This window comes from Saccopteryx leptura, chromosome 5 (genome assembly GCF_036850995.1).
Source record: "Saccopteryx leptura isolate mSacLep1 chromosome 5, mSacLep1_pri_phased_curated, whole genome shotgun sequence".
Lineage (NCBI taxonomy): Eukaryota > Metazoa > Chordata > Mammalia > Chiroptera > Emballonuridae > Saccopteryx > Saccopteryx leptura.
The window spans coordinates 156,580,181-156,598,532 of record NC_089507.1 but is presented as its reverse complement, the minus strand read 5'-3'; the positions used below and the strand labels follow the sequence as shown (position 1 = coordinate 156,598,532).

Here is an 18,352-nt window from a genome sequence, read left to right as displayed (position 1 = left end):
GACATATAGAACCTATCTTGTACGTAACACGGGGACTGCCTGTATAGGTGTATTTATTAAATATTTACATTCTACAATATATAAGGCCATTGATTTCTGAGCTCACTTGGCTATAATAAGGACTGTATAAATGTGTTGAGTGACTTTTAAACGCATACATTTTATTATTTCTATCCTCTACTGCCTTTCCTTTGGCAACCATCAGTTCTCTGTATTTTTGAGTCTTGTTTCTGTTTTGTTTTCATTTATTTTGGCTTTGTGTAGAGTTCACATATATAAATGAATTCATATAATATTTGTCTTTCTCTGATTTCACTTAGCATAATACCCTCTAGGTCTATCCAAGTTGTTACAAATGGCAAGATTTTATTTTTTCTTAATTAAAATTGATATACAATATTATATTAGTTTTAGTTGTACAACGAATTTCATTCTTTTTTTTGCTGAATAATATTCCATTGTGTGTGTGTGTATACCTGCAACTCCTTTATCCATTCATTTGTCACATGTATTTTAAATATTTTCAAAAATATAAGTAATGAGTGGGAAATATTCAAGAAGTATAGAACTATAAAATGTAAAATAAAAATCATATGTGTTCTTGTGCCAGATGTGACTATAAGTGTCATTCTTTATAGGTTTCCATTTATGCATAAATATGTATGATTGTATTCTGTTTTTACCAAAGTGGGTGATTCACATAGACTGTTTTTCACCTTGCTGTTCTACTTAAGTATCCTGGAATTTTTTCCCATATATGCATAAATACGTCCATCTCCAACTTTTTAATGAGTTCATAGTTGATAACTATCATTTTCCTCCCCATTATAATATTCTTGTATACTTCTGTTTGATCATGTTCCTTATAACTTAACATTTCATAAAACTCTGGTGTAACCAGAACAGGTTCCAAAATTGTGTTCCATGTTTTTTCTATCCTAACTCTGATTTAGAGAAGTAATGGCCATGTCATAGATGATGTTATTAATACATTGAGAGATACCAGCTAAAGGCCATGGTAATTAAGAAGATTGCTTGCACCTGACCAGGTAGTGGCGCAGTGCATTGAGTGTTGATCTGGGACACTGAGGACCAGGTTCGAAACCACAAGGTCACCGACTTGAACAAGGGGTCACTGGCTCGGCTGGAGGACCCTCACCCCCATCAAGGCACCTATGAGAAAGCAATCAATGAACAACTAAGGTGACGCATCTAGGAGCTGATGTGTCTCATCTCTCTCCTATCTCTCTCAAAAAAAAGAAAAAAGGAAGATTTTTTTCATTCAATATTGAGCATTTAGGTGGCTTGACACACTTTCTACCCTCTCTTACCCCAGAGTTTAACTTCTACTATGTCCTTAAAATAAAACAACTGTATTTTTCGCTCCATAAGACACATTTTTTTGCCTGACCTGTGGTGGCGCAGTGGATCAAGTATCGACCTGGAATGCTGAGGTCGCCAGTTCAAAACCCTGGGCTTGCCTGGTCAAGGCACATAAGGGAGTTGATTCTTCCTGCTCCTCCCTTCTTCTCTCTCTCTCTTTCTCTCTCTCTCTCTCCTCTAAAATGAATAAATAAATAAAAACAATTTTAAAAAGACGTTTTTTTCCCCCAAAAGTGGAGGGGAAAATGCCTGCGCGTCTTATGGAGCAAATGTTCATTTTATTTTATTTTTTTAGCTGCTGTGGGTTCCCAGACAACTAAAAGAGTATTTGAACATTAAAGTCTCTTCTCATTTGTTAATAACAGTGCTAATGGTTGTTAAACTGCTGTTGAGTTTACAGTGTTGAAACATTGTGGTATATTTTATTAAATATTTTAACACCATTTGGTTCATTTTTTTTTTCCCTTAAAACCCTAAGTGTGTCTTATGGTCAGATGCTTCTTATGGAGCAAAAAATATGGTAATTATAATATCAAAATGTAATTAGTGTCATACAGTGGTAGACAGTGCTTTAACACCATTTAATGTAGCTCTAAATTAATCACCCCCAACTCATTTTTTATAATAAGCATACGATGAGGAATTGGATCAGATGTTGTCTCAGAAAAATTAGTACTCTTGGCCCTGGCCAGTTTGCACAATGGGTGGAGTGTTTGCCTGCCGTGTGGATGTCCGGGTTCAATACCCAGTCAGGGCACACATGAGAAGAAGTGACCATCTGCTTCTCTTCTCTTCTGTCTCTTCCTCTCTCGCAGCCAGTGGCTCTGTTGGTCTGAGCATTGGCTCCAAACACGGGGCTGGCCCAGTGGATCTCGGTCAGGGCACATGCAGGAGTCTGTGTCTCTATTTCCCCTCCTCTTACTTAAAAATATATATGTATATATTAGTACTCTTAATGATATAAGTGTACTTATTAATGCATATTGGTTCTTCACAGAAACTATGTATTTGTAAACCTTTTGGCTATGTACATTTACTGCATATGAAAATTCACAGTTATTTGTTGTACTTTGTCTATTTTTTCTCACACAATTAGTAATAATGCTGCTTACAGAAAAATTAGCTTCAGGCATACTTTGGAGATATTTTGGGTTCCGTTACAGACCACCACAATAAAGCAATTATCAGAATTGAACAAGAGGTAATCTCTTTGTTGATAAAGGGTCTTGCCTTCAAATTTGTAAAAAAACAATATCTGTAAAGTGCAATAAAGGAAAGCGCAGTAAGATGATACATGCCTGTAATGTATTTTAGAATTTAATAAAACACTTTTTTTGCTAGGAAGCAGAATCATAACCTAGAAAAGTGACTATAATTCAAATTTACCTCGAGATAACACAGGTTCTTGGTAATAGAAAAGTATCTATTATGTATCATCTATTTAGCAAATTCTAATTGTTTATTAAATGAAATAATGAAGTTTTATTTATACCCCAAGTAGTACTGTATACTGTAACTCCTGGATGTATTATCTCTAAGTAAACATAGTTCAATATTATGTAACTGATTACTAGATACTCTGTTGCTTCTTAGAAGAATCTTCCCTGGGATCTAAAGTTGTTAAATTTATGTCCACATTCTGTTCCCACTGTGCACACACACCCTGCCTCCATCAACATTGATACCAACATTTGTAGCTGCATAGGACATAGCAGATTGGCATTTTGCGAAAATTTTGGAGTCCCACATGGTGGCATGTGTGCCACCATGCCCCTTCAACTTTATTATGTGAATATGGAGGTTATTGCAGGAGAGTTGAAACAGTGTATTTTCTTTCTATTTTTTTCCTACTTTGTTCTCCATTCTCTTCCTCATGTTTGAAATGAATGCACGGTGACACCCTAAACCAGCGATTTTCAACCTTTTTCATCTCATGGCACACATAAACTAATTAATAAAATCACACAGCACACCAAAAAAGGTATAATTTTGATTTATTCATACCAGATGGCCATTGTTGTGTCGGCTGTTGTCAATTTTTTTATTTGACTATCTTAAGAGAAAAGAGGTTAGTGCTCCAGACTAGTCAGGTATTGCATGTTTTAAAAATTCTTGTGGCACACCGATTGAAAATAGCTGCTTTAAACTGAGGCTGATTGAGTTTTGTTTTTGTTTTTTGGGGGAGAGGTTGGCGGAGCGGGGGAGAGGAGAGATGAGAAACATTAACTCGTAGTTGCTTTACTTGTTGATTGATTGCTTTTCATATGTGCCTTATGGTGGGGGGGGGGGGTTGTCAAGCTGAGCCAGTAACTTTTGGGTTTCTAGCCAGCGACTTTTGAGCGCTAGTCAATGACCTTGGGATCATGTTGATGATCTGTGCTCAAACCAGCAACCCTGAGTTCAGGCTGGCAAGCCCATGCTCTAGGTAGTGACCTTGAGGTTTTGAACTAAAGTCCTCAGTGCCCCAGGCCAACACTCAGTCCACTAAGCCACCATCAGTTAAGCTGATTTTGAATCTTGTGGAGGTTTTTTTTTGTTTGTTGGTTTGAAAGTCTTTTCTCTGTAACATAACCTACTTGGTCATTTAAAATAATAAAGTCATCTTTGGTTAAATGTGAATCTGAAGTCCTCATTCATTATTATTATTATTTATTGATTTGAGAGAGAAACATTGAATTTGTTCCATTTATTTATTCATTGGTTGATTATTTATTTATTTATTTATTTTTTACAGAGAGAGAGTCAGATAGGGACAGACAGACAGGAACGGAAAGAGATGAGAAGCATCAATCATCAGTTTTTCATTATGACACCTTAGTTCATTGATTGCCTCATATGTGCCCTGACCATGGGGGCTACAGCAGACCGAGTAACCCCTTGCTTGAGCCAGCGACCTTGGGTCCAAGCTGGTGAGCTTTGCTCAAACCAGATGAGCCAGCGCTCAAGCTGGCGACCTTGGGGTCTCGAACCTGGGTCCTTGCATCCCAGTCCAACTTTCTATCCATTGCGCCACCAGCCGGTTAGGCTCATTGGTTTATTTTTTAATGTGCCCTGATGGAGGATCAAACCCACAACCTTGGCCTATCTAATAACACTCTAATCATCTGAGCTACCTGGCCATGGCCCTCATTCATTATTTTTAAAAATGTGTATAGGTTAGTATAATTGAAAAAATGAAAAGCAAAGCCCTGATGCTTAACCTTTGGCTTCTTCACATATGAGAGTGGATTGTCTACTTTTCCTTGTGAAGCAGTCAAGAGAGTAAGTAAACTGTAGATGTCAGCAAACTGACCAACAGGCCAGATGTGGTCCACTGTCTAAGATTGATTTTTATGGTTTTAAAAGTTTGGGGGGGGAAATGGAAAGAATAATTTTGTGACACCTGAAAAATATATGAAATTCAAATTTCACTGATAACATTTTATTAGGACACATCCATGCTTATTCATTTCATATTGTTTATGGCTGTTTTATGCTAAAAATGCAGTTTAGAAGCTGCAACAGAGATCTACAAAGCCTGAGATGTTTAATGTCTAGCTCTTTACAAAAAAAGTTTTTTGACCCCTGCACTGGGCAAACAAAAAGAATTGATCCATGGTGGTAAGAGATCTCTCACATTTAACCAGAGGTTCTTTATCTCATGACTTCATCTATTTGGACCACAGGTGAAAACATGTATTAAGCAAAAAAGAGCTTCAGTAAAGTTTTAATGCTTTCCTCTTGAGAAAATTTCTGAAATCTACAGGGGGTTCTTGGGTTACGCCACAGTTCCATTCCTGCGACAGTGACATAACCAGAATTTTGGTATAAATTGAAACACACCCTAGCCTAAGTCATTTACCTATCCTAACACAGTTATAAAATCATAATCTAGAACATAACACAACTAAGCCACAGAAAAAGGAAAAGAACATAAATATAGGAGCCATGATAAGGGCCAAAAAGTCGCCAAAGCAACACAAAGGGAACACGTGCTTTAACAGTCCAGAATGGCATAGGTAAGTGCACTAGGGGACACCAACTCCCTCCCTCACTCGCCAAGTTACTGCATATTCTTCTGCTGCTTGCAACCAAGCTAGTTTACCCACGTAGTATGTATGACACTAACAGTGTAAGCCGAAACATGTTTCCATTTTTTAAAGTTTTTATGGGAGCGAGCATCATAAACTCAAAACATTGTTATGTATGGATTTTATTTCCTTTCAGTATTTCTTAACATTACAAGCTTTTTTCTTAATTATAAATTCAAATATTTTTAATAGCTTTTAAATTGATTTGAGAGAGAGAGAAAGGGACAGAGAAATATTGATTCGTTGTTGCACTTAATTTATGCACTCATTGGTTGATTTTTGTATGTGCCCTGACCAGGGATCTAACTGGCAACCTTGATGTATCAGGACAATGTTCTAACCAACTGAGCTACTCGGCTGGGGCTTATAAACTTTTTTATATTTATGTTTTATTCTTAGGATTGATTCCTAAAGTTGGGAAGACTGGTTCAAGAGATACATGCATTTATATATATGATGCCAATTGCTTTTGTATGAAAGGATTGTAACTTTTGTGTTTTTGTGGTTTTAGAGGTAGCTTCCTTCTTAGAGCCTGTTTATTCTTATAGGTCTACTATACTTGGATATCTAAGGCTACAGTGTACTGGAAATTAAAAGTAACTTAATTAGAACTGCTAGAAGTGCTACTATTTATTACTTTCAAGTCAAGTGATAGTTAATCTGACAGCAAGGCAGGAGGCTGAAATATTAACAAAAGCAGACTCGACAAAGACAAACATTGAGCACCTGAAGAGCCTCAGAAAGTATCAGTTCTTTCTAGAGTAGTCTAATGATTTGTTAATGATAAGTAGTATTTTGCTGAGTACTTTTTATTAATAGCTGACCACAAAAAGCAAAAGAAACATTTTAAAAAATAACTCACAAAGCACTTTTGAATACATTATCTTTACAACAGATAAGTAAATTAAGACTTAGGGGTTAGACAACTTAATAAGTCAAACTGTGAACCTTTATATTATGAATCTAAATCACATACTGTTTCTACTCTACCACATTGTCTTTGTTATGCTTTTTTTAAGTTGTGTTGATATGGTTTCAAGTGTCCCACTCAATATAACACCCTTTGTACCCCATATCATGTCATTATGCCTTCTTTAGAATAACAATTCATTTTTGAGCCATTCTCACCCTAAATACAGGGAGTCTTCATGTTACGACAGTCTTGACTTACGACATTTCGAGTTAATGATACTCACTCCCATTACTTTAAAAAACTGAAAGGGGGCCCTGGCCAGTTGGTTCAGCGGTAGAGCATTGGCCTGGCGTGTGAAAATCCTGGGTTCGATTCCTGGCCAGGGCACACAGAGAAGTGCCCATCTGCTTCTCCACCCTTCCCCCTCTCCTTTATCTCTTCCCCTCCCGCAGCTAAAGCTCCATTGGAGCAAAGTTGGCCTGGGCACTGAGGATGGCTCAGATTGATTGCAGTGGAGCAATGCCCCAGATGGGCAGAGCATCACCCCCTGATGGGCATGCCAGGTTGATCCGGGTTGGTTGCATGCAGGAGTCTGTCTGTCCTCCCTTCTCACTTTGGAAAAATACAAAAAAAACTGAAACAGGTTTCAGCTTATACTGTTAGCATATTACTTATGGGCTACATAGGCGAACTAGTTTGGCTGTGTGCGGCGGAAAAATACACACTATCTCAGCATATGAGTGAGGGACTTGGCGTCCCCTAGTACACTTACCTATGCCATTCTGGACTATTAAAAGCACAAGTATTCGCTTTGTGTTGCTTTGTTTGGTGACTTTTGGCCCCTATCATATGGCTCCTATATTTATGTCCTTTTACTTTTTCTGTGGCTTAGTGGTGTTTTTATGTTCTAGATTATGATTTAACAACTGTATTAGGTTAGGTAAGTGACAGGCGAGGGTGTGTTTCAACTTACACCAAAATTCGTGTTATGTCACTGTTTTAAGAGTGGAACTGTGTCATACCCAAGGATCCCCTGTAATAGAGAAATTACCTTAAATAAGGACAATCTGTTGTCATGATACAGATAAATGTTACATGGAAGTTTCTTTGTGTTGTTTTTTCTAAGTGATAAGATCTTTGTACATTGAGCCCAGATGTCAGGGGTTATTATCATTTAATACATGTTTGTAAATTGAATTATGAAGTCAGAACTCTGTGGCTGTATTGTCAAGCTGTTAGGATTTAAATTTGTAGCATTCTTTAAGAAATTGGGTCAGTCTTTTAGAGTGTCGTACCAAAACAGCAAGGTTGTGGGTTCAATCCTGGTCCAGGCACAAATGGGAAGCAACTTGTGAATGCACAGCTAAGTGGAACAACAAATGAATGCTTCTCTCCCTTCCTCTCTCTGTCTCTAAAATCAATCAATTTTAGAAAAGAAAAATAGAAAGTTATATAAACATTAGGTGATTCCTGATAACATGCTAACAGTATCTGGAAGCTTTCATCTTAGTTGTCATTAGATTTGGAAAACTGAATACCCTTGAATAAATTGAGGCTGTAATTGAATGAGAGACCTGGAAAATATAAGGTATAAATATAAGGTTTAAGAGAACATGAAATCTAATGTAAACCTACAAAAAAGAAATGTAAAGGGCATAAGGTCAAGAGCAATATGAAATCCCATGATGTATTTGTAAGATAATGAATGGACTTTCTCCACATTCAGGGAATTTTAAAGGAACAGTTAGAAATCAGAGATGGTAAAAGCAGACTGTACTGACATTAGTGTGTTATTAAGATGGGAAACTTAAGAGTGTATGAATGTGAAATGATAGGACACATTTGGACCAAGATTTCTTTACTTATCTTAATAATTGGGCTGGGACATAAAAACAAAACTAAGAGATGTGGACAAAAGTGTAGTGGTTATGGGGGGGGAGGGAGAGAGAGGGGAAAGGGAAGGGGCACAAAGAAAACTAGATAGAAGGTGATGGAGGACAATCTGACTTTGGGTGATGGGTATGCAACATAACTGAATGACAGGATAACCTGGACATGTTTTCTTTGAACATATGTACCTTGATTTATTGATGTCACCCCATTAAAATTAATAAAAATTAATAAAAATAATAATAGGGAGATTATGTATAAATATCTAAAATCTGTATGTATATATATCTGTATGTGTTGGTGTGATAAAAGACTATTTTAATCTTAAATTGTGTTTTGCTTTAAAACCCAGTGTCATGATGGTATGGCTAGAGATATTTATTATAGTGGATATTGAATATGTGTATAAATTAGTTCATCTACTAATGTTATAAAGTTCATAGTACAGTGTTGAACTCTTTGCTTTAAATGGGCATATATGTATTTTGAAGAAATTAAGAGGAAACAAATAGTCCTTTGTACTTACTGCACATCCATTTTTGGTGCTCTTCATTCCTTCCTGATGATGTGAATTTTCATCTGGTAGAATTTCCCTTTAGCCTGAAGTATTTTTTTAAAGCATTTCTTGAGGTGGAAATCTGTTGTAATGAATATCCTTTTTATTTAAAAATGTCTTTGTTTTAGCATTTATTCTTCACTTGGTCTTAGCCAAAAGGCCGAGAAGCGATGTTTTAGCATTTATTCTTTTTTCTTTTTTTTTTTTTTTTTAATTTTATTTATTTATTTTTAGAGAGGGAGAGAGAGAGACAGAGAGAGAGAAGGGGGGAGGAGCTGGAAGCATCAACTCCCATATGTGCCTTGACCAGGCAAGCCCAGGGTTTCGAACCGGTGACCTCAGCATTTCCAGGTCGATGCTTTATCCACTGCGCCACCACAGGTCAGGCTAGCATTTATTCTTAAAGGATATTTCCACCAGATGAAATTTTAGTTTGGTATTTTTTCTTCTTTTAGCATTTTAAAGCCTGGTCCTTTCTCTTCTGGTCCCCATTGTTTCTAGTGCAAAGTCAGTGGTCATTTATATCTTTTTCCCCCTTTATATAAAGTTGGGGTTTTTTCCTTCTGGCTGCTTTTAGGATTTTCTTTTTCTGTTTGGTTTTCAGCATTTTTATTATGATGAATATGGATTAGGGGTGTTTGTTTGTTTGCTTGTTTTCCCCTATTTATCTTGCCTGGAGTTCACCAAGTATCTTGAATCTGTAAATTTTACTTTCAAGAAATTTGGGGGAATTTGAGGCTATTGTTGCTTCAAATAATTTTTCCACCTCGTTCTTTCTTTTTTTCTTTCTTCAGATTGATTGATCTATCCTCAAATTCACCGACCTTTTTTTCTTCATCTGCTGTGAAGTGCATCCACTGAAATCTTTTTTATTTTTACTTTTGTTTATTTTGTCCAGAGTTTATTGTTGCCTGTAGGAGGGTTTGGTCTGATAGGAGCTATTCCTCCAATCACCAGGAAACATTTTAGACTCATTTAAACTCCTTGAGAACAGGGGTAATGTTTTAACTTACTTTTTTCTTTACAAAATCTTGTACATTGAAGATGCTTCAATAGAGGCTTCCTGAATTAATGGAAGGATGAATGAAATGTTCATTTTGTGGTAACTGTTAATGAACCAGCTTTTCTAGTAAATTAGAAAAGAATAGTTTATTTGCTGCCACATACCTTTGATGTAGTTATCTGTTCAGATCTTTCGTCTTTTTTTTTTTTTTTTTTGAGAGAGACAGAAGAAGGGTGAGGGGTTAATTGGGGAAAGAGAGGCATCAGTTCATTCTATTAGTTGTACCTCCATTGATTGCTTCTCATATAGGGCCTTACTGGGCCTCAAACAGGGACCCTTGAAGTGGAGGTGGCGTTCTCGGAATGAGCTGGCGATCCCAGCATCGGTGACCCCAGCGCTCCAGTACGACACACTGCACCACTGGCCAGGGCTCTTTTACCCATTTTTAATTGGGTTGTTCTCTTATTTTTTAAAAAAGTTTTTAATGTATTCTGGATACAAGTTCTATATTATTGGATTTGTGATTTGTAAGTTTTTTTCCTAGTCTGTGATTTTTTTTTGGTAGAACATGTTTTTATTGAAGTAAATTTTTTAGATATCAGTTGTTTTTTTAATGGACTCTGCTGTTGACCTTGATCTAAAAACTTGTTACCAAACACAAGGTCATACAGCTTTTCTCTGTTTTTCTAGAAGTTTTGTAATGTCAAATGTTACATTTAGGAAGGTATGTGATCCATTGTGAATTAATTTTTATGTTAAAGTGTGAGGTATGTGTTGAGGTTCATTTTTCTGCATACAGGTAGAACAAAAGTACGATTACAGTTGTGAGTACACGAAACAGTTTATTCTTATATTACTATTTATTAATTATTTTTAAGTCCAGGATTAAAGCATAGGGGTCACACAGTCAGTACACTCAGAAAAATGACTACATTTTGGGATTAGATTGTAGGATAGGAAGACAGGAGAGGATTGCAGTATTTTAGGTTAGAGGTGATGGTGGTCTGAACAACCAGACAACGGGTTAATGGATAGATTTAAGTAAAATAGAAGTTTGACCTCAGTGATTAGATATTGGTGTGAGAAAGGAAAGAATTAAGTTAGAACTGAGGAAGAAGGAAGAATAAAGTTGGAATTTCCTGAGGTGTGTCCAGGGATGGGAGGAAGAAGATAATTGGAAATTTTGCAGAGGAGAGAGTTTTGGTTTATAAATGCTAATAATGAGGATGAGGGTCCTAAGCATATATATGTATACATACATTTCTCAAAGTAATTGGAGTGGATGAGATTACTCAGGACAAAGGGTAGAGAAGATAGTACCTTGGATAGAATACTAAGGGAATGCTAGCATTTATTTACAAGTAATGAATCCTGACAAACAGCTAGACACATAAAAAAGAATTACATCTATCTTAAGGAACAAAGTAGCAACAGTATTACAGGAAGGAAGGAGTGCTTTTAATATCAAAATGGTATGGGATTTTAAAGAGATAGCTGACTGGGGAAAATAATAGGATTATGTTGTAAGGCCCAAAACTTTGAAGGCTGTGAATTTGTTTCAGGCTTACATGGTTTCTCCAGCAGTATTTAAAGTAGGAGGCAAAGGATCTCTGAGTCAAGAACACATTGAAAGATAAAAAGCAATTTAAACTTCATTAGAAATGGAAAAATAGAAATATATGCTCTAGTTTTAGTTTCAGGAGAAGGGAAAGGGATGTATTCTTAAGGAAACCTGACTTAATATAATTAGTCACAACGGATTAATTTATATGTTGCTTTGAGGTAGAACTGGATCATCTCTTAAACTATTTTAGTGAAAAAAAATTTTTTGAGAGTATGTTTATTAAAGCTGGGTAATGTGAAACAAGGAAGGGCCTCGGATAGAAGGAGCTACAGGAGAGCCTAGGTGGGGCTCCTTGTGGCTCGCTGAGAAGTCAACTAAAAGGGGCCGTGGAGACAGGTTCAGGGGGTTAGCCCAGTACTAGCTGCCACTGCCCATTGCTCCCCTGGTTGCAAGTCTCGTGGGGACCCTTCGAGTTTAGGAGATGCACGCCTAGGAGGAAAGAAGAGGAGGAGGGGCAAGGTAGAGCACACCGAAGTTTTATGATGGGTATAAGATCTACAAATAATGAAATGCTGAGAAATTTTGAAAAATCTTAACCGAAAGACATAATGCAAAATAATTTTATAATAGTAACTCCAACATAAAAAAACAAGGTAACTTTTGGGCTGACCTGTGATGGCACAGTGGATAAAGCGTCAACCTGGAAATGCTGAGGTCGCCGGTTCGAAACTCTGGGCTTGCCTGGTCAAGGCACATATGGGAGTTGATGCTTCCAGCTCCTCCCCCCTTCTCTCTCTCTCTCCCTGTCTCTCCCTCTCCTCTCTAAAATGAATAAATAAATAAATAAATAAATAAATAAAAAGATTTAAAAACAAAAAACAAGATAACTTTAACTTTTTAGTTCTTGAGCTCACTTCCTCAGTTCTTTGCTTTCCATCTATTTTTTTGCTCAAAACATTAGTAGGGTTTCTTTTGGCGCACAGAGTAACCCAAGAACCGGTCACCAGGCTTTCCCACAAATTTTAATGGAGACGGCTCTCTTGTGCTCTATTTATAACAGCAGAACTTGTCTTCATAGAGAAGTCTATTGTCTGGCTCAGCTCATGCTAACATCAGTAGTAGCTTTAATATAATACAAAAATAGTTGATGCAGTCTATTATTTAAATTTTTCTTTCTGCTAATTTTTGTTTTTGTTATTTAACAGGTTTGATCTGTGGATGAAATGAATCATGATTTTCAAGCTCTTGCATTAGAATCTCGGGGAATGGGAGAGGTAAATATTTATGAACACTAAGACTGTAACCCTCACTTTGACTATTTGATTATTTGAGCCATTGAGACTTTTTAACTGTAAATCTTGAAAATGGTGGGTGGTTAATGATGCAGGTTTTAAAATTTTCAGATTACGTATACATGTAGTGATTTTCAGCTTTTTTTAGTGAGATTTGTGTCTAGTTGATTTGATTGACTTTGTTAAATAATGTATTATATTTTGGTAATGAATCATAATGACTTTGCTCAGAAAAGAGCCTTCTGGATTCCTGTCCTTCTGTTTTATATATGTATGCTGTTTGCTTTAGCCATACTTAATTTAAGTTCACTGTTCTCTCTTCCAAAAATCTCTCGTTTGCTGTTTGCTTTAAAAATTTCTAATCCTCTACAAGACTCTACTGAAAAAGATGCTTATCTATTGTCCCATTGCTATCTGCAGTGGAATTACACTTCTCATCTGACTTCTTATAGGTCTTTATATATACTTTATTATATTTCTGATTACAGTTTACTGTTTATATATAAGTCTCCTTAGTAGATTGATAGCTTTGAATGACCAGCACACAGTGGGTACTCTAAATTTTTTAATGCTTTTTATCAGTCCTATTAATCTATGACTCATTGGGGTGTCCCATTTATATAATGTAAGGCATCAAAAATTCTATTTTCCATATACCTAATGAATATTTAGAAAATTTTATTTGATGATGGAAACTCTTGTCACATCTTTGTTATGTCATGTTCTGTAGTACTAACAAAATGTGGACTTTGATAAAAGAAGATGCTGATGAACTGACCTAAGATGTGTAATTAATTGCTTGCTCCTGGAGATTATTTTACTTTGGTAGATTAGAGACCTTCATGAAACTCACTCCATCCAATGCTGTGCTCTTCAGATGCAGAAAGAGAGTCCAGTCACTCTTCTGGACCACAAGAGGGCACCCTGCAGCTAGCTAACCCTCCCCTCTCCAGAGCAGCGTTTTCCAAAGAGTTTGTCATTTTCAAAGGACTGATTAAGGGTGAGTTAAGGTGCTTAAGCATAAGTATTGCCAAAATAAACTTGTTAGTTCAGTGCATAACATAAAATTCTGGGCCCTAAGAAAAATTTGAGAGGGAATAATTTTTTAGGTAGAACTGTAGGTTCACTACAATGCAGTGGAGGCTGCTTAGGCATTGTTCACCCTGTGGCTGAACAAAAAAGGAAGCAGTTGAAAAGGGCTTTTGTTTTTTCCCTGCTGCTTGTTTTCTTTGGTCTTTAGAAAGCAGAATAACTTATCTCAAAAGCATAATTTAAATAATATTTCAGCCTACTCAGTGACAAACTTGAACTTAATGATTTTTTTAAGTGTGAGTCAAGTTGAGAGAAATTTGAGATTTTTGGAAAAGAGAGAAGCCAGGCTGAATAGTATGTTAAATAACCTAAGCTTAAATCTAGGCTTTTCTGAATGGAAATGTAGCTAGGTTTAGACTGCCCGAGTTTTGGTGGATAGTAGCAGGTCAGTGCTTCTGTGACCTTCATCTCGTAAAAATGTATTTTTAAATAAGCTGTTACTCACTAAGTTTTTTTCTTAACAGTTTACCAACTAATTCTGTTACTTTTACGAGATAGCTAAGAACCGACTCGGGTTTCTGTCTCTGGGTTCTCTCTCCCACAAGCCTTTCTATCTTTCCTCATCTCACAGGCAGCAGGGAACCTTCTGAGATTTCCTTCTTTGCCTGTCTCTCTCTCACCAGTCTTCTCCTCCTTTCCTGACAGGTGAGGTGTTTTTTTTGTTTGTTTGTTTTATCCCAGAATTCATTCATCTAATAAATTAAAGCAGCCTTGAGTTTCTGGTTCTTGAGTTTTCTAAAGTTGCTTTTATATTTTTTTAACGCGACTTCCTTTTTTAATGGATTGGCCTGTTCTTGACCTTTTCTTTAAAAAATAAAGTTGTCCTTATTATGTCTCTTAAATTGTTGTAAATTTCTAATGTACAAAGCACTGCATTACATATAGGCCTCTTGTCACATGTACTGTTTTTATAGATCATGCCCATCATCAGCAGGGCAGCCCCTCCTGGTTGTTTATCTAGAAATAGAAACAGATTTGTATTCATTTGTTCATTCATTCATAAACTCATTCTTTTCACAACACAGCTTCATCAAAAGACCTATTTGCTTTATGTCATGTGGCTTAAAAAGAGCAAACCTAAAATCCATAATAGAGTTTTCCAACTCTACTGCAGGAGCACACATGTATTATTTTACGTATCTTATACCTGTAAATGCTTACATAGGTATATAAAACAAAGTTTCTGTTTACTTTTTAAATAGGGGGAAAGAGTCCCCTACATGAAATTCTTTAGGGAACCCAAAATTTAAATTACTGAGTTAATTTGTTAATGCTCTGTCCTTTCTTTTCTGATAAAATAATATTTAAAGTAAACATATTTTTAAATGTATGTACCTAGGATCCCAGGTAGCATGCTGAAGCAGAAAACATACTGGGTGGAAGAGTAAGATTTCTGTTTCATCTATCACTAGAGCTCTATGACCCTGAGTAATAAGATTGACTTTTTTTTTTTTTGTATTTTTCTGAAGTTAGAAGTGGGGAGGCAGGCAGACAGACTCCTGCATGCACCCACCAATCGGGATTCACCTGGCATGCCCACCAGAGGGCAATGCTTTGCCCATCTGGCACTTTGCTCCTTTGCTGCTGGAGTCACTCTAGCGCCTGAGGCAGAGGCCATGGAGCCATCCTCAGCACCCAGGCCAACTTTGCTCCAGTAGAGCCTTGGCTGCAGGAGGGGAAGAGAGAGACAGAGAGGAAGGAGAAGGGGGGGAGAGGTGGAGAAGCAGATGGGCGCTTTCCTGGTGTACCCTGACCAGGAATCGAACTCAGGACTTCCATACACTGGGCCAGTGCTTCACCACTAAGTCAACCAGCCAGGGCTAAAATTGACTTCTTTGATGGTAGTAATTAGAGTATTATTTTGTATGAATAACAAATCTCTCTCAAATGTTGTAACTCTGATGTGAGATTTTAGGGATAAGTAGAATAGAAACTGGCTGTTTCAAAGAGTGTTTAAATACCTGAGCAAAGTTATGTCTGCATAAATCCCTAGATTCTATCTTTTTTTTTTTAACAGACAGAGAGAGAGTCAGAGAGAGGGCCAGATAGAGACAGGCAGGAACAAAGAGAGATGAGAAGCATCAATCATCAGTTTTTCGTTGTGACACCTTAGTTGTTCACTGATTGCTTTCTTGTATGTACCTTGACCGTGGGCCTTCAGCAAACCGAGTAACCCCTTGCTCAAGCCAGTGACCTTGGGTCCAAGCTGGTGAGCCTTCCTCAAACCAGATGAGCCTGTGCTCAAACTGGCGACCTCGAGGTCTCGAACCTGAGCCCTCCACATTCCATTTCGACGCTCCATCCACTGTGCCACCACCTGGTCAGGCCCTAGATTCTATCTTAAACTTTATCTACTGTAACGAATACCCATATGTGGGCTGAATATCATGATAATGTCTTATACTGTTTTATTCATTCATATCTAGCGGTGGCCTATTACTAGAAATTTTCAGAAACATTGATGAATTATATATACTATGATTGGAAAGGAACATCTTCTGTGGTAGTTAAATGTAAAGACAATAGGCCTTAGAATTAAACAGATGGGTATAAATCTTAGTGCTGCCATTTACTATCTATATACAGGGTGGGACAAAACTAGGTTTACAGTTGTTCATATTGGAAGTAATGCAGTAATTAATAACAACAAAAATAAACTTTGTTTTCAGTACTTGCAACTATAAACCTAGTTTTGCCTCACCCTGTATTAAAGGATTATGTGTCTACTGCATGCTAGATGCTGTTCTAAGCAGTTCTGTTACTTCATTCTAGCCTCATAGAAACTCTTTGATAGTAGCTTATGTGCCCTGACTGGAGATCAAACCTGCAACCTTGGCATATCTAGATAGCACTCTTAACCAACTGAGCTACCTGGCCAGGGACTGTGCTTTTATGAATTCCCATTATAGTCACCTTACGTTCCAGTTGCCCAGACAGTCCAGATACATATCTGTTTTCATGGCATAATTATTAATAACACCTCATTTTTCAAAACTGTCCCTGATTGGATGTTATATGAACACCTTCATTTGAAACACCACAATGTAGACATACAGCCTGTAAGTACTTTTAATTCTTAGGCTCATGTTATTTTGGTTGGTTTGGTGATTTTACATAATAGTTTGTAGTAGAAAAATCTGAAGTTGAAGTATACCCCATAGTATAGACATTAGCAGGAGTATATTTGTTTACTTTGAGACCATATGCTTGAGTGTTGACTGATTTCTTTGGAGTTGGAGAGAACAAGCTATAAATGCTTCTTGAAGAAAAGAATTTATAAAATGGTGGATCATGGGCTTATGAATTTGTATGTCCACCCAGTCATTCCTGAGTTGTAAGGACAGAGGAGCAGGTTTACAGGAAATGCTGACTTGCCTGACCTTCCTTTCGAGCTTTTTAAAGATCTCTTAGCCCTGGATTCTGTAATGTGCTTCCCCGGATCTACTTTTACCGTATCTACAGTAAAAGAGTCTCCAGGGGCAAATTTGTTTCTACTGCAGTCCCAACCAGTGTACCACTTAATCTTTTATTTAACTGGTTTATCCTGAATTGTTGCCTTTCTCTGCATTTAGTTCTTTTAACTTATTGTTGGTCGCCAGCTAGTAGTTTCTCTAAAAGTATTTGAAATCAGTGTCACAGAAAGCTGTTTCTAGAATGTTGGTAAAGGCCTTTGCTAGAAGTATTAATTTTATTAACTACTAAATTGTTTTCCTGTGTGTGATAACTTAGAAATGTTTGCAAAATGAGCTACTCATAGCACAGTGCTTGGCAAAAAGTAGGCACGCTGGGTTAGTGTTGGGTGTAGATTTTTCCCCCTAGTTGTGTAGTTTGCATTTTACAGCAGTGATCTCTGGGTAAAGTACTACACTGAACCCTATTTCCAGACTTTTGAAATAGTCTTCTTATAGAAATTATATTATTTCTAATACCTTAGAAGATTTGTTTTAGCTATTTCTATGTCAGCAATTAATGCTTCTTTAAGTTGTTACAACTTTATTTTCAATTTCTTGTTTTCTTATCTTAATATTGAAACATTTTTCTTCATGAAGTATGAAATAAAAGCATTTATTCTCTATTTGTCATTTTCTTCTTCCTGAAATGGCTTATTTATACAGTATTTTTAAAGGCTTACCTTGAGTTTTACTGTGAACAAATGTTCAATTATTTAAATATATTAAGTAGAATGTTTTAGTGTTGTATTACCAGCTTTTTTTTTTTTCATGTTTACATGAAACTTTTGTAGTGAGATTTTTTAGAAAGCAAAAGAACAGAGATTGTACTTAACTAAGATTCTTGTTAGGACAGATTATTGTTTAAAATACCTGGATTTTATTTTATTCATCCATCCAACCATTTATTCATTCATTCATTCATTCATTCATTTTAAATATCTGAACTTTAAATACACATTATTTGCAACCCAGGAACATGTGAACGTGCAGACACTTACCTTTTTAAAAATTGCAGAAGTTAATTTCCTTTATAATTAAAAATAAAAAAAGATCTGTAGTTTCATGCCCAAATTGACTTTTTCCCACTCTCTTCAAAGCAACTTCATGTGTGTGTTTCTGTTTTGCTCAGCCATTTAC

At 36.6% G+C, this 18,352-nt stretch overlaps 1 protein-coding gene across 11 annotated transcripts in view; it reads left to right on the top strand.

Annotated features, from left to right (window-relative positions):
• The window catches only part of PUM2 (pumilio RNA binding family member 2), a 103,024-nt gene that overhangs the window by 11,793 nt on the left and 72,879 nt on the right, over window positions 1-18,352 (top strand). For 10 of the 11 annotated variants that reach the window (XM_066386250.1, XM_066386247.1, XM_066386244.1 and 7 more), the window contains exon 2: window positions 12,585-12,653. In XM_066386250.1, coding sequence (XP_066242347.1) covers window positions 12,603-12,653 — 51 coding nt within the window. In that variant the 5' untranslated portion in view covers window positions 12,585-12,602. Of the gene's footprint in view, window positions 1-12,584; window positions 12,654-13,548; window positions 13,672-18,352 lie in introns of all 11 variants that reach the window. The other variant, XM_066386245.1, reaches the window with a different exon arrangement.